Below are 16,478 nucleotides of genomic sequence, written 5' to 3'. Positions count from 1 at the left end.
ATACTCTGTTATAAGTAAAAGTCAAGAATTCAAACTTTATTTGCTGCTATTTTCAAATGGCCGAAATGTATATAGAGCTGAAAGTGGTTAATGTATGTTTTGTAATAATAATCAAAAATCTAGAAAGTAACAAGTAAGTTTCATATAATTGCTATGGAGTAAAAGTACAATATGCCTCTGAGATGTAGCACACACACACACACACACACACACACACACACACACACACACACACACACACACACACGCACACACACACGCGCGCGCACACACACACACGCACACACACACACACACACACACACACACACACACACACACACACACACACCTCATTCCTCACCTGCATGGGCGGGGGGAGTGGCTTGCAGTTCTACTTAGCAGCAACAGAGAGCAGCTGTGTGTCTTCTTCCTTGCTGCGTTTATCCAGGTTGTGTCGTCTGTCTCTTATTCTGCCTGTACTGTCCTTCATTCCACCACAGACACACACCAGCATCAGGTAATCATTATGTTATTGTTTAATGTTTACACAGTAAAATGACGTCGCAGAAAAGTACCCTATGTGATTAGTATGCGTTTTATTTAATAATATGACAAATGGCAAAAAATAGCAGAAGTAGGCTGGGTAGTGGAAGCAGAAGTAGTGCTCTACAAGCAAGCTCAAAATGCAATTAGATCTACACACCTGTTATTGATCAGTGTGTAGATGAGCCCAGTGTCTGGAGGAGTTGTGCTTTATTCATGAAGACTAATTAAACAGTCATTCCTGACTGTGGGTGGAAAGTCAAACCTCTATGTCCAAAACTGTTAACTTTTTAAAACCTAATGACCTGTTGGCTGCGATGAGCAGACCGACAGGTAGCCCCTACGGAACCTCTCCCTCCGCTATGTAGCTCCGAGATGAGGTTCCTCGTTGTTTCCTGCCGTTTGCGGTCGACATTGTCGCACATTTTCCACTTTACATGTTTCTTACCCCTTTCTGCACATCGTATCCAAAAAGCAAAGAATTTGCGCCACTCTCTCAGATGTTTTAAGTTCTAGCGGAACATAACACCCTCCAACGACTTGAAGAAAGTATTTAATTTGCCTCTGTTTTCATCCTGTTACATGTTTTTAAGACATTGCGCAAGAGTTGCACCCGTAGAGATAACATTACTGATTACCCTACTGGTCAAATGTTGAATTGCATCTTCTAATGCAAAGTATTATGGAACCGGATGAAAACCGAGGCAAATTAAATACTTTCTTCAACTCGTTGGAAGCTGTTATGTTCCGCTAGAACTTAAAACATCTGAGAGAGTGGCGCAAATGCTTTGCTTTTTGGATACGATGTGCAGAAAGGGGTAAGAAACATGTAAAGTGGAAAATGTGCGACAATGTCGACCGCAAACGGCAGGAAACAACGAGGAACCTCATCTCGGAACTATACAGCGGAGGGAGAGGTTCCGTCGGAGCTAACCGACAGGCAGACAGACAGTTAGGATGGAAAGACAGACAAGATGGACAGACGGACAGACAGGTAGGCTAGCAAGACACAGGTAGTATACAGACACAGGCAGACAGACAGACAGGTAGGATATAAAGACACAGGCAGACAGACGGGTAGGATAGAAAGACGGGTAGTATACAGACACACGCAGACAGACAGAGAGGTAGGATGTAAAGACACAGGTAGGATAGAAAGACAGACACAGGTAGTCTACAGACACAGACAGACACGTAGGCTAGAAAGACACAGGCAGACAGACAGGTAGGATAGAAAGACACAGGTAGTATACAGGCAGGTAGGTGTGTCAGGGCAGTGAATGTAGAAATAAGGGTGTGTCACACTGTGTCTACTACAATACAAGTTCATCCATGTTGTACAATCTATTTAGTTTGGTATATTTGTAAATAGTTGTATGTGTATAGTTGCCTTAAAGGACCACTAAACCCATTTAAAGGACCACTAAGCCCATTTTCAACCGATCATATAATTGGTCCTCACCAATGCTCATTTATAATATGGTACCATTTCTGTGTACTCACACTGTGCCTCAGGGCCGTTCATAAACCTGCCTACCAGTGACATCATCCATGGGGAATCCAAGCTAAAAGAAACTGCAGGCTTTCTATTCCTGTATAGAATAATACAAATCATTCTTAAAAAGATGTCACTGGTAGGCGGGTTTCTGATCTGTCCACAGCAGCCCTCTGAGACACAGAGTGAGTAGACAGAAATGGTACAAAAGTATGATGAGCATTAGTGAGAAACAATTATATGATATAATAATATAATAATAATAATATAAGATATTGTTAAAAATGGGTGAAGTGGTCCTGGACCGTGGTCCGTTTTTCATTTTTTGTCTTTCATTATCTTAATACAGTATTTCATTGGACGTTACTACTAGGGTTGGGTAAAAAACAGAAACTTCATCTTTCTCATGTAGATTAATCAAATAATTGAGAAGCTTTTTTTTTTTTTTTATATTTTTTGGAATATATATCAATGAATTGGCATGACAAAATTATAATTCTTTTATAATCGATTATATTGATTAGTCTGATTAACCTCTTAATTTGTATTATACTTCATTATACAGTGGTGGCATAAGAAATTGCTTGTAGATTAGGCTATCGTCCCTATTTTAAAAATAAAATTATAATTGTGACACCGATTTTGAAGTCTGTCACCCAGCCCTATTATTTACTACACAGTGTGGCGTCTGTTGCAGCAACATTTCACTGTTCATACACGCATAAGTATGTGATGTGATAAAAGAAGGTCCTTGAATCTTGCTCGACGCACCCAACGTGTCTGAACGCATTGTTGTTTTGTCGAGGACTGACTCATGTCTGCCATGAAACAACACATTACCTTCAGATGCTGTCTCTGTGGTAAAGGGAGGCCGTATCCGCCTATAGCAGTGATTCTCAAACCTTCAATTTCAAGGTACCCCCATATAACTATCATGAGAGTGCACGAATGGAACCACATGGACCCAGTCTAAATGCAAAACGATGACTTTAGTTTTAAACATGATTTTCTTTCACATCAGAACATTGTATGGATCATTAGACTCCGAGCAATAACCCCACCTACTGTATCTCCCTGACTCTCACCAAATGTTATTCATCAGAGTTCAGAGGTTGCATTTTATATATATATATATATATATATATATATATATATATATATATATATATATATATATATATATATATATATATATATATATATATATATATATATATATATATATATATATATATATATGGATTGACTTTCCCTTGTCTACTTGATCTTTGAAAGACCCTTCATGTACAGTCTGAGTCGCTTATGTTGTTTCAGCAAACAACATTTTCAGGACACGAACATAAAAACACAAAACCATAGATCCACAAGGGCTGGACTGGCTGCAGGCATCTATTTGAGCTTTCGTTGCCATTGTTCTCTGAGCCAACATTGTGAGCTGGCAGGTGACGTAAGGCTACATGCTTCCAAGGTGTACACACAACTAAATGGCATTGGCTGCGTGAACAGGAGGATTATGTGCAGGAGGTCATTTGCATACAGATGCGGAGGGGACTTAAATTTAAGCTGCACTATGTAAATGTCTACCTCGGATTTGAACCTCCTACATAAGTGCTAAAAGTTTTACCACTGAACGTATCCACCTGTTTCCGCGGGAATTTACTGGAGCAAAAATCCTGTGTGGGAAACATCCTGCGGGGGGACCGGAAGTAGGAAATAGCGGCTCAGTGTGTTTACATTTGCCAGCAGAACGTAGCTCGTTCGCCTCTCTCCCCATGCACCGCCCCCTTGCGCCCCCTTGCGCTTCAACTACATGCAAAAGGCCCGTTCGCCAGCTGCGAACGAGCTACGTTCTGCTGGCAAATGTAAACACACTGAGCCGCTATTTCCTACTTCCGGTCCCCCCGCAGGATGTTTCCCACACAGGATTTTTGCTCCAGTAAATTCCCGCGGAAACAGGTGGATAGAGCCTGCCTGTTTGCTCTGCAGAGAAATTGCATTTTGAACTTCAGGTCAACATTTGTGTCAAACCAGAAACGTGATTGTGTCAAAGGTCATGTCCAACCAGACAAGCCATGATCTAAATGACTCAATAGAAGAGCAGCGAGACCGGGGGGGGGGGGGTGTACACACAGTTTGGACAAAATAACATTGTATTCACTAAAAAAGATACATAATACAGCTTAAATTGACGCATACTCCTAAATCACCCCTTCTTGCGGGTTGTGAAATGTGACGGGCGGGGCCTATTTGGGGCTTCTGAGGTGACGCGTTTTGCGTCACCTCAGTGCGCAAGCTCGTGAGTCGAGCCCATTGGTCGAAACTATTTTTGGTTGTTTGTGACAGTGGCCCCAGGCCGTTTTAAGCTGCAGTACCTATACATGGGCAGCATGTCCAATGTGCTTCAATGCAATCTCTGGGTTCTGGGGGCTTGGTTACTACTCTCCTGTGCACCTCTGCTCTAATGGCTGTGACCCCAGGATGTTACATGCTAAACTAAAACTAACGGCTGCTCACTGTTCCTAGTATAGGATGGGTAAAATGCAGAGGACAAATTTCACCTACAAATTTGAATTTCACCTACCTATGTGCAAATATACAGTGACAAAAAAACACCCCAAAAGAGTGGGGACATTATTATTATAGAGTTATAAAGTTGTAGCTTCCTCCCGTACCTTGTTTAGGATGGTGTACCACCCAGAGTTTGAGCGTGCGGGGCAGCAGTCAGGCCTTCAGGTGTGGAGGGTGGAGAAGATGGACCTGGTCCCCGTGCCACGGGCCCAGTATGGAGGCTTCTACAACGGAGACGCCTACCTGGTCCTCAGCACCATCAAACAGCGCTCTGGGAGACTGCAGTACGACCTGCACTACTGGCAAGGTACACCAACTACATGACACGCATGGATTCTCAGTAAACGACACTGGTCATTTGGATAGAAGCATGTTGTGCACCAAACATAGCCAATCTACAAGCTCACAGAAGTTGACGATATATGAGAACAAGCCACCATATGAACGTATACAACAGAGGTTCAGTTGTTTGGGTGTAATGTCCTCTGTGTCCGTTAGGTGATGACTGTACTCAGGATGAGAGCGGGGCGGCGGCCATCTTTGCCATCCAGATGGACGACCATCTTGAAGGAGCGCCGATTCAGTACAGAGAAGTCCAGGGCCACGAGACCGGGACCTTTACTGGATACTTCAAATCTGGACTCAAATACATGGTAAACATGCGACTGAGTACTGAATACATTATTATGTATTTAACAGAAATCTTAAGCATTTCCTGAGGGAGTAATAATGTAAAACTGTTTTTGTTCCTGCTGACAACAGAAAGGGGGTGTGGCCTCAGGTTTCCGCCACGTGTCAACCAATGAGGTGGAAGTGAAGAGGTTGCTTCAGGTCAGAGGTCGACGGGTCGTCCGGGCAACCGAGGTCCCTCTCAGCTGGGACAGTGTCAACCAGGGAGACTGTTTTATACTGGACCTGGGAGAGGTACACACAGACACACACACACACACACACACACTAGGGGTGGGGGGGTCAATTCTTGGATGCACCGCGATGCGGACGTGGCCCATTGTGAATTGATGCATGAATGTCAAAAATGTATTTAGTTAATGTCAGGCTCTTGCTCTGCTATAATACGTTACTCCATTACAACCATTTAAGAGCAGGGGGATATACATACACCTATAACGGGTGTTCTCCCCAGAGGAAAACATGCAGAACACTTATGGAAAGCAGAGCCTACTAGTGGTTGGGGTGGTGGTGGGAGCAAACAAAGCGTATATACAACCTTCAGTGGCGCTGATAGTAAGAGGAAGTACAATGAATGAGGTGAGCCTAAATAAACCAGCTTGACACGTCACATACAGTACATCAACCACATAGTGCTTCACAAGCAAAGCCTGAACTAGCTCGTAGGCTACGCATCATTAATGATGGAGTGAAAGGCAGAACTAATAAACGATTTTTGTGTGTGCGACACACTCTCAAAACACAAAAAGATGGCAAAAGAGATCCGAGCAGCATTTTGGTTCCTGTGAAGTCTAGGGGGAAAAAGGAACTGGACAAGAGCCACACGATTTGCAAATGATGACAAAGCTGACCTCTAACTCGGAAAGGGGGAAGCGAAATACAATGCGCAACAAGTTTCTCACCTTCCCCCCCCTAACCACAGACTGCTCATCGCAGACTCGCTCAGTAGAACACAGCGCTGTACTGAATGTACACAACAAGTTGAATTACACAACATCACTTTAATTGATTGAAAATGATAGCATAGGTCAAGCTGAAATGGCCGATCCATTTGATACTGATGGGGGGGGGGGGGTAATATACATCTATATAATGATGCATGCACTAATACATCTATCTGTTTTTCAGGAGATCATCCAGTGGTGTGGTTCCAAAAGCAACCGTTTTGAGAAGCTGAAGGCCACCCAGGTGAGTGATGCCACTAGACTAGTGACACTATACTACCGTTATTTATACCAAGGAAACCCCCAAATGAATATGAATTTGGCACACAGACCTCCATTTGGAAATGGTTTGTGCCAGGGACCCCCATACAAGATTTGTGTTGTTAAAATGTTTTAAAAGAATATTCTAAATTTGTCATTTCTTTCAAGATCTTTCTACAAGTGATGTGTTGTGAGCTTGTAGATCGGCTATTTTCAAATATTCAATGTGTATATTGGGTTAAAGTGGTTAAACTGATTTTGATGCTATATTGACTCAATTTGCTGGGGACCCCCTGGAACCCCCTCAAAGACCCCTGGGGGGGGGGGGGTGTCCCTGGACCCCACTTTGAGAACCTTCGGATTAACGTTCGATCACTCTGACACAGGTGTCCAAGGGTATCCGTGACAACGAGAGGTGTGGGCGGGCCGAACTGCACGTCTTCGATGAAGGGGAGGAGCCAAAGAAGATGCTGGAGGTGAGGTCATGGTGATGTCGCATCAACATGGCGATCAGATGAGGGGCATTGTTACATCATTTCAGATGTCTTCCAATACATGACTCTGGGATGCGTTGTGAGCTTGTAGATCTGATATTTTCACTATGAAATGGTGCTTAAGTGGTTCTGTCAGGACAACTCATGAATGGATAAAGACAGCTCATGAAGGATAAGATATATTTATTGAATATAAAATGAGCAATATAGTATTTATTATGGTTTGACTCCGAATCCCCCATACATAAACTGCAGATCCAAAATGACAGGTGGTAGCATGGGGTGGTGGAGGGTCAGCAATTTAGCAACAGCAATGAACAGCAGCGCAGCAGCAGTGTGTGTGTGTGTGTGTGTGTGTGTGTGTGTGTGTGTGTGTGTGTGCAGCAAAAGCAAGCAGGATGAGAAGTGCAAACTTCCAGCTTAAAATAGACCGGTGGATGTGTACATAGGACGTGGTCCAATGGTAGGCCACCAACGACTGCACTGAGTTCCCTGACAGAACTTGCTCTGCGCATGTCTGTGACAGGCAAGACGCTCATTTAATTCATAATGTATTTGGGTTCCTGGGGAGATGTAATTTTTAGGGGGTCTCAGCTGAAAAAGTCTAGATCAACCAATAAATAGTATGGAGTCGGATCCCAGATCAATGGACAAATTATACTGCTGTGATCCTAGAATGATCATGTTTTGATACATGAAACGGGACGAGTTGTGGGGGAGAAGGGAGTGATGTACAGCAGAGTGGTGAACTTTGACCTTTGACCATCAGATCCTGGGGGAGAAGCCAGATCTTGCTGAGGCCCGAACGGAAGACACCAAGACCGACAGCTCTAACAGGAAGATAGCCAAGCTATACAAGGTTACAATACTCAGTCTCTCTCTGTCTCTGTGTCTCTCTCTCTCTCTCTGGGGTTCAAGACCGCGTAATTATTAGTAATAATTAATGCAATTTATTACATTAAAGGTAGGGTACAGGAGAGTAGTAAATTTTATTTATTTTTTATTTTTTTTGTTAAAAATTAGTAGTACTATATTCTGATAGTAATCATTGCTACAGAGCGTTTGTTCGGTCACAGGGGTCTCTCCAGCTCTTTAGTAAACAGAATATAGTACATTTTCGGGTAGGTGTAAAAATTTAAGCCAAAAAGGAGAGGGCACTGAAAATGCATTTTCTGTTTAATAAAGAGCTGGAGAAACATAGGAGACTCCTTTTACAGAGCAAACACTATAGCAATGATTACTATCAGAATATAGAGCTATAACTCTTATTTTAACCAAAGAAAATCACGTACCCTACCTTTAACTAGTAGTACACTTAATAACATCAGAAGGATCAGACCCTTCCTCAACCAGAAGTCTTTCTAGATCCTTTTCCAGGCGTCAGTCATCTCCAAGCTTATTATTATACAGTACTGGTGGTATTATTATTCCAACAGGAGTGAATGTGACTGTTTGCTGTGCGTTTGTGTGTCAGGTGTCCAATGCCAGCGGGGACATGGACGTTACTATGGTAGCGGAGGAAAATCCATTTTCCCAGAATGCACTGGAGTCCAGCGAGTGTTTCATCCTTGACAATGGAACAAATGGACACATCTTCATCTGGAAAGGTATCCCCCAAACCCCGCCCACAACCAAACCACACCCACTGCACTACACGTGCCAAGCCCAAGACGAACAATAGAAAAGCAAGAGACGTGGCCAATTGTGTTGGTGTAGACGCTCGACAAAGCCAGATGCTCCGCGGTGGATTCGAGCCCATAGACTCCGGGTGCCCGGCTATTTGGATTCGGCTCCTGCCTGGAACCTAATTTCCAACCCTAGTGCCATGTTACCTCAATGATCACATTTCTCCACCAGAAAAATTGCATCTGCAAAGCCTGCATTGTTAACAAACATTTACTGTATAACATCCAGTGACATTACTTAAGTTAATTTCGAGTACCCCCAGTTTTATATGCATCAAGGGCCTTGTCCACTGAGGCTTTTTTTCAAGCCTTAGTGTACAAATGGAACCAACGGGTCCATTTGGTTCCATTTGTACCACTCTTGGAGTTACGGAGGGTCCATTTGGTTCCATTTGTACCACTCTCGGACTTACAGAGGGTCCATTTGGTTCCATTTGTACCACTCTCAGAGTTACAGAAGGTCCATTTTGGTTCCCAACCATCAATCATTTAGCTGCAGACACACTGGAACCCGGACCCCAAGTTGAGAACAACTAAACGAATCAATCCAATAGGATAACGCGTGCCGTCTGTTTCAGGAAAGGAGGCCAACACAGCAGAGCGTCATGCGGTCCTGAACACTGCAGAGCTGTTCATAAAGAAGATGAACTACCCCAGACACACCCAGGTAACTAACACACACACACACACACACACACACACACACACACACACACACACACACACACACACACACACACACACACACACACACACACACACAGTATTAGCTTATCAGTTTTCATCCTGATTAATAGGAATTTAAAATATACTATGTTAGTTTTTCCATTGATCCAAGCAGGAACCCAATCGACTGACTGACTGGTCATTAACTCACCCCCCCCCCCCACACTACCCGTCTTAGGTCCAGATTCTGCCTCAGAATGGAGAGACTCCACTGTTCAAACAGTTCTTCAAAGTGTGGAGAGATGCTGATGACACTGTTGGCATGGGAACCGGCTATGTGTCCAATCATATTGCCAAGATCGAGAAGGTACCAGTCAACCTGATGCCAATCGCCTACTTTTACATAATGATGATGATTAATACTTTTTTTGTACATGGCGTAACCATGTGTTTTTTACAGTATTGACAGTATAAATATAAAACCTGTTGTGATCAAAAAGTAACACGTTTTACTTTCATCAGGTGCCGTTTGATGCCTCAACTCTCCACGAATCACACGCCATGGCTGCCCACTATGGGATGGTTGACGAGGGCAACGGAGACAAACAGGTAGGAACACACGGGGCCCCGGGGGGTTGATTGTCAGCCAGATAAACTAGGTCAGCGTTTCCCAACCTGGGTTCCCGGCCCCCCTTGAGGACCACCAAAGATCATAGGCATGATGAGGCTTTGGAGTTACCGGTAGTCTAACATTTTTTAGCCACTTTCAACTAGGGCATTAACAGAATAATCGAATATTCGACTATCAAACCGACTATTCAGCTATCAAACCACTATTCGATTATTCTATTAAAAAAAAAAAAAAAAAAAAAAAATATATATATATATATATATATATATATATATATATATATATATATATATATATATATATATATATATATATATATATATATATATATATATATATATATATATATATTTATTAGTGGCTTTTCTACCGCAGACACGCAGCTGTGAGCTCTGGTGTGACGTCAACTCGCATTCCTTGAGTCGAGTCATCAATGCCATTGAAAAAAAAAATTAACATTTGTTTAAAAGTAACAAAAATAGATCTAGTTAAAAAAAAAGGAAAAGTAGCAAAAATAGCACACCCATAAGCTCACAACTCATCGCAATGTGTTGTAAGCTTGTAGATCTGCTATTTGACGTACGAGAAGTATATATGTGGGTGCACTTGTGGGGGGTTCCCTCTGACTGTCCACACATTAAACTTTTATATATTTCTGTTCTTGTGTGTAGATCTGGCGTATCGAGGGCTCAGAGAAGGTTGCAGTAGACGAGTCTGTCTTTGGTCAGTTCTATGGAGGAGACAGCTACATCATTCTCTACAACTACCAGCACCAAACACGACGGGGACAAATCCTTTATATATGGTGAGATTATTATTATTATACAAAACTGGGGTGTACCATAGGGTTCAAAGACCTCTAGCAGCATTCACAAACGCATATTTTTCCATTCAAATCCAGTGACACCGGATTTAAATTATGTATATTCTATAAATAATAGATAATTACTTTGTTCTAAGAGGTCTATGGAACACATGAAACTTGTTGTGTCTTCAGGCAGGGGGCGGAGTCTAGTCAGGATGAGGTCGGAACTTCGGCCCTCTTGGCCATTCAGCTGGACGAGGAGCTGGGAGGAGGGGCTGTACAGGTACACACACACACACACACACACACGCACACACACATCCCTGAGGGAATGCTTGTACTCCAGAAGTAGAACATTTCTAATATTAGGGGCTTTGTCCACAGAACACCTTTTGAACTGAGCAGTGGTGGAAAGTAACTAAGTACATTTACTTAAGTACTGTACTTAAGTACAATTTTGAGGTATTTGTACTTTACTTGAGTATTTCCACTATATATTTACTTCTACTCCACTACATCTCAGAGGCAAATATTGTACTTTTACTCCACTACAATTATTGGAAAACTTTAGTTACTATTTACTTTGCAGATATACATTTTTACATTATGAAACATACATTAACCACTTAAGCCCTAATTTATACCTAGGCTATTTGAAAATAGCCGATATACAAGCTCACAACGTGTCACATCGCGACGCGTTGTGAGCTTGTAGATCTGCTATTTTCAAATATTTTAGTACCTTTACTTTTGGTACTTTAAGTACATTTTGATGCCAATACTTCTGTACTTTTACGTACATTTTGAATTCTGGACTTTTACTTGTAATTTTTATTTTGCAGTATTGGTACTTTTACTTAAGTAAAGAATTTGAGTACTTTTTCCACCACTGGAACTGAGGAGTGCTTTGGACTTCATGTCCATAGCGCTCGCACAGAGCGTGATGCCCGCTCTGTTCGAACCTATAAACCACTGAGGTGCTCACTGCTCAAACATCCTGTCATCTGCGTTATTGACACAAATTGCTTGGCTGAAACAATGTAAACATGGACTTCTCATGGTAATGATTCAATGACGGGTTGTAAATTATCGGGTTGTCACATAACAGCCAGGAGGATCAAAAGAGCAGTGCTCCTCTCCAAAAGTTGAACTGTCATCTTAAATCGCCCAGGGTGCTGCACCTAAAAACACTGGGCGTCGAGAGTGCTGAAGCACGATGCTTTACCATAGAAATGCATGGAAGACTGGCACTGCCTACTCAAAAGGCACTATGTGGACACGGCCCCTTAGACACACATTTTACTGTCACTTTTATAACGTTTGTTAATGATGTTTCTATTGAAGTTTTAATTTGTGTTGTGGTCTGGCAGGCACGTGTGGTTCAGGGCAAAGAGCCCGCCCACCTCATCAGCCTGTTTGGGGGAAAGCCAATGGTGGTGCACAAGGGTGGGACTTCTAGAGAAGGCGGCCAATCAGAGGTGGCGGACACTCGACTGTTCCAGGTGCGAGCGAATCCGGCCGGAAGCACCAGAGCTGTAGAGGTGGGTAGTAGTAGCAGCAGCAGTAATAATGTACAGTGTCATCTAGGCCAGTGGTTCTCAAAGTGGCGTCCGAGGACCCCTCAGGGGTCATTGAGAGGGTTCCATGGGGTCCCCAGCAAAATGTGTTAATATAGCATCAAAATCAGTTTCAGATTAACAACTTTAAACCTTTATACATTTTCAAAACAATCTTGAGAAAATGTGACTGTTGAATATTTTTGAAACATTCTAACAACAAAAATCTTGAGCGGGGGTCCCTGGCACAACAATATTTTCAGATGGTGGTCTGTGGCTAAGTACATTAATTTGGGGGTCCTTGACATTAAAATGCCAGTGGTTCTCAAAATGGGGTATTTGTGTTTTTTTTATTTGTTCCAGGTGGTCCCCAGCAAAATCAGTTAAAATAGTATTGGTTTAACGACTTTAACCCTAGATACAGCAGCTATGTGAAAATAACTGATCTACAAGTTTGCGATTGACATCTGGCGTTTCCTCGCGGAGCGATCGTCTGCCTGTGTATTGACATGAGAAGCGCCGAAAAGCCTCTGATGCGTCTTCACCTCTCCAGGTGGATGCTGTTGGTTCAAGTTTGAACTCCAACGATGCCTTTGTGCTGTTGAGCCAGGCAGGCTGCACTCTGTGGGAGGGGAAAGGAACCAGCGACGCGGAGAAGCGAGGAGCCAATCAGCTCGCAGAGCTGCTGGGAGCCTCGCCTACGGTCGTCACTGAGGGAGAGGAGGAAGGTGATGAAGAGCCTTGTTTGTCTGTTGGAAACCTTATGTTTTTTTCATAAATGAATGACCTATTTTATACTTGGTTATATACAGTAACACAAAAATAGTGAAAATTGCACAAGCTCACAACGCATTGCGAAGCGTGCATTAACTGGGGAACACAATCATGAAAGTTTGTTCATTCAAGTTATTCATTCAAGTTTCCGCCCAGACTTTTATCATAACATCAGCCAATAATATAAACATTATTCATGACAGTTCTCCCCAAGTTGACTTGCGAACCTTCTTCCCCAGCCACAGTCTGTTGTAGAGAAAAGTCCCTTGTCCTCTCTGCTTGGGAGTTCTGCTAGATATGATGTGATACAGGCCATACTGCCACCTCCTGGTATGAATAGGTACTTCCTCCTATCAGCTGTCATCTTCGCAGTGTGTTCAAACAACGAAGAGCCATTTGATCAGTCACTGTTGGTACTTAAAAGTGCTGCGGTGCTCTGCTAGATCAGCCTAACTGTGGGCTGTGTGGATATTGCAAAAATAATTGGCAAAACACTTAAGATTTTATTTATTTTATTTGTCTTCCACAAACCACTTTAGCCTTCATTATTTAATTTTAAACCTGCTTTCTGCTTCAGTCTCCTTATCTCTCTTGGGCTCTATTTCCACAATTGTTTCCACTGTTGCATCTTCTTCCTGTACTTTGATGTCCTCAGCTGTTGTAGATTGCTCTTTTTCCTCGACCTCTGCTTCCTTTTGTTGTTTGCTGAGTATTTTAGACTCACATTTGGGTGTGCCTGGGGCTGACTTGGGGGGCCTTCCCCTTCTTCGACCTCTGGTTTCTACAACTGTTTCTTCCTTGTCATTGTTAGTTTCCACAGTTGTCTTTTCCTTGTCTTTCTTTTCTTCCTGCTGTTTGCTTATAGTGGATTTGGAGCTTGGTGTTGCTTAAATTTTCGTCATTGTAGTTTTTTATGTGAAAACACTTATTTAATGTATTTTATTTTGTAATATGCATATAATGCATCCTTTCCCCCAAAGGACCACAATGAAAACAAGCCTCCAGGCTTCATTGCATGTTTGTCCTTTTGAATTCATTTTCAACTTGTTGTGTTCGATCAATCAATCTTGTGTTCATGTTTGTAGATTAGTTTTGGGCGTTTCTAACATGCATGTGCTCATCGTAGATGAGTAATGGTGGTGTCTAACATCCATGTGCTCATTGTAGATGAGTTTTGGTCGTGTCTAACGTTCATGTGTCCATTGTAGATGAGTTTTGGGAGTGTCTTGGAGGAAAGACGGAGTACCAGACGTCAACCAGGTTGAAGAACAAGATGGACGCCCATCCTCCTCGCCTGTTTGCCTGTTCCAACAAGACTGGAAACTTCTTGGTCTGTCTCTCTGTCTACCCGTCTTTCTGTCTACCTGTCTGTCTGTCCGTCTTTCTCGCTACAGCTGTATACCCGTCTGTCTGTATACATGTCTGTCTCTGTCTGTCCGTCTTATTATCTGCCATTATTCATGTGATGAAATCTAACAAATGTTTAATTAATCAGTGCTGAGGTCTGAGACAATGCCCACATGTACTTAAGCTTTGTGTGTGTGTGTGTGTGTGCGCAGGTAGAGGAGGTACCAGGTGAGATGACTCAGGAAGACCTGGCTCATGACGATGTCATGATCCTCGACACCTGGGATCAGGTCAGTTAACAATGGTTACTATGGTTTCTCCTTTCTGGACTCCTATTGGCCAGGTTTCACTGACATCGGCCCAATCCCAGTGTCCACACTCGGTTCTGGGAACATTTTACAATTTAGGCATTTAACAGATGCTCATATCCAGAGCGACTTACGATAAGCAAGGTGATCACATGCATAGAATGCAGACAGTGTAGTGTGTCAAGAAACTAGGATACCAGGTAAACCATGAACCTAGCATCTGTCTAAACAATATACTATAGAAATAACAATCTGTACATTGAAACTATAGGATACCAGGTAAACGATGAACCTAGCATCTGTTAACATTGTGGTCAAGAAAAACAAACCGTACTAACAAAAACGTGAACGCAAGTGTCAAGTGACCAAGATATATCTGCATGGTAGCCATATCTTGGTCAATCGCTAGCATCAATCAAGGCAAAAAGTGCTAGAGGGTGAGGTCTCTGATCTCCTCTCCTCTTTTCCTCCTTTATACTTCTTTCTTCCTCCTCTCTATGCCATTCTCATCCTCTTCTCCGTCTTCTCTTCTCCAGGTGTTCGTGTGGATTGGAGAGGAGGCTCACGCGTCAGAGATGACAGAGGCCATGGCATCAGGTGAGACTTGCAGGATGTTGTCAAACACAGACAGGAAGTTGTCAAACAAAGACAGGACGTTGTCATACTGACTTCCTGACCATAACTCATCACAAATTGCAACTATAAGTTGTTATAGAGTTGGTTTTGGAGTTGTGCTTAATTTATATTTGTTTGCACGCCAGTCACACACCGAAAAAAGCTGCTATATAAGCTTGTATATCAGCTATTTTCAGCTTTAGGGTTGGGTAGTTAAATATTACAAACATAAATTAGAAATGTCATTAAAAAAATCCCTGTCCAAAAATGTTGTCCTCACAAGTTTAGTAATACAAACGTACGTGTGTGTGTGTGTGTGTGTGTGTGTGTGTTACAGCTTCCAAGTACATAGAGACGGACCCCTCCAGCAGAGATGCTGGCACGCCCATAGTGAGGGTCAAGCAGGGATTTGAACCCCCAACCTTCACAGGCTGGTTCATGGACTGGAACCAAGACTACTGGAGCAGCGACCCCCTGGAGAGAGCCATGGAAGGCCTCCGTGTCTGAACGAACACACACACACACACACACACTGTGATGCCTGAGGTCTGTTATATTGTTACCGAGTCCAATCTGAGAGAGATGTTCTGATATCTGGAATAAATGTGGATATTAAAGATTCCCTGCAATAACCTTTTTTTTGTTGTTCAGTTCACTCCTTTTGTACTGTTCACTCCTGTTGGAGCCGTTACTTTGATCACGTACATGTTGGTACTGTATGTGTTTTGAATTTTACACACATAATGGAGGCGGGAGCTTCTCTGTACTCAAAATTCAAGAGGCATTTACGGTATTTGTCACTCATACAGGTACATGTTGTTGGGGCATGTTCTGCAGAGATCAGCACAATACAATAACATAAGTAATAATACTGGACAATATAAGTTAAAGTACAGGTGATAAACGTTTAAAAGGAATGCATGCTCCTTCCGAGGTCCGAACTTCTCCTCGGAGATGGAGAGAGGTGTGTGTGTGGAAAAAAATATATATAAATTGACGTCATTTTGAACGTCTGATGGGCGGTCTCAGAACATTTCCTCAGATCCTGTGCACCTCAATGTCCTGACTCCCCAAAATATACTTTGGAAAGCCTGTACAAACCAGAACGTTTTTT

At 42.7% G+C, this 16,478-nt stretch overlaps 1 protein-coding gene across 1 annotated transcript; it reads left to right on the top strand.

The window, feature by feature from the left end:
• Window positions 1-383: 383 nt before the first annotated feature.
• On the top strand, window positions 384-15,996 carry LOC308089550 (gelsolin-like). The gene is made up of 19 exons (XM_080434338.1): window positions 384-499; window positions 4,702-4,895; window positions 5,087-5,241; window positions 5,351-5,512; window positions 6,407-6,466; window positions 6,870-6,959; window positions 7,747-7,836; window positions 8,452-8,584; window positions 9,241-9,329; window positions 9,567-9,695; window positions 9,851-9,937; window positions 10,631-10,764; window positions 10,957-11,047; window positions 12,135-12,305; window positions 12,874-13,048; window positions 14,303-14,424; window positions 14,654-14,731; window positions 15,286-15,346; window positions 15,702-15,996. The coding sequence occupies exons 2-19, from the start codon at window positions 4,703-4,705 to the stop codon at window positions 15,869-15,871; spliced, it is 2,190 nt and encodes a 729-aa protein (XP_080290464.1). The 5' UTR covers window positions 384-499; window position 4,702; the 3' UTR covers window positions 15,872-15,996.
• The last annotated feature ends 482 nt before the right edge of the window (window positions 15,997-16,478 follow it).

The sequence above is a fragment of the Gymnoscopelus braueri genome (assembly GCF_963280865.1).
Source record: "Gymnoscopelus braueri genome assembly, chromosome: 7".
Lineage (NCBI taxonomy): Eukaryota > Metazoa > Chordata > Actinopteri > Myctophiformes > Myctophidae > Gymnoscopelus > Gymnoscopelus braueri.
Note: the sequence above shows the minus strand (reverse complement) of the source record. Positions and strands in the feature narration are given on the sequence as shown.

Bases quoted from the DNA above. Each gene is read 5' to 3' on its own strand.
- LOC308089550 (XM_080434338.1), top strand. From the start codon at position 4,703: ATGGTGTACCACCCAGAGTTTGAGCGTGCGGGGCAGCAGTCAGGCCTT. The intron at 9,330-9,566 runs GTAACTAACACA...TACCCGTCTTAG, and splicing joins ACTACCCCAGACACACCCAG to GTCCAGATTCTGCCTCAGAA. The intron at 14,425-14,653 runs GTCTGTCTCTCT...GTGTGTGCGCAG, and splicing joins ACAAGACTGGAAACTTCTTG to GTAGAGGAGGTACCAGGTGA.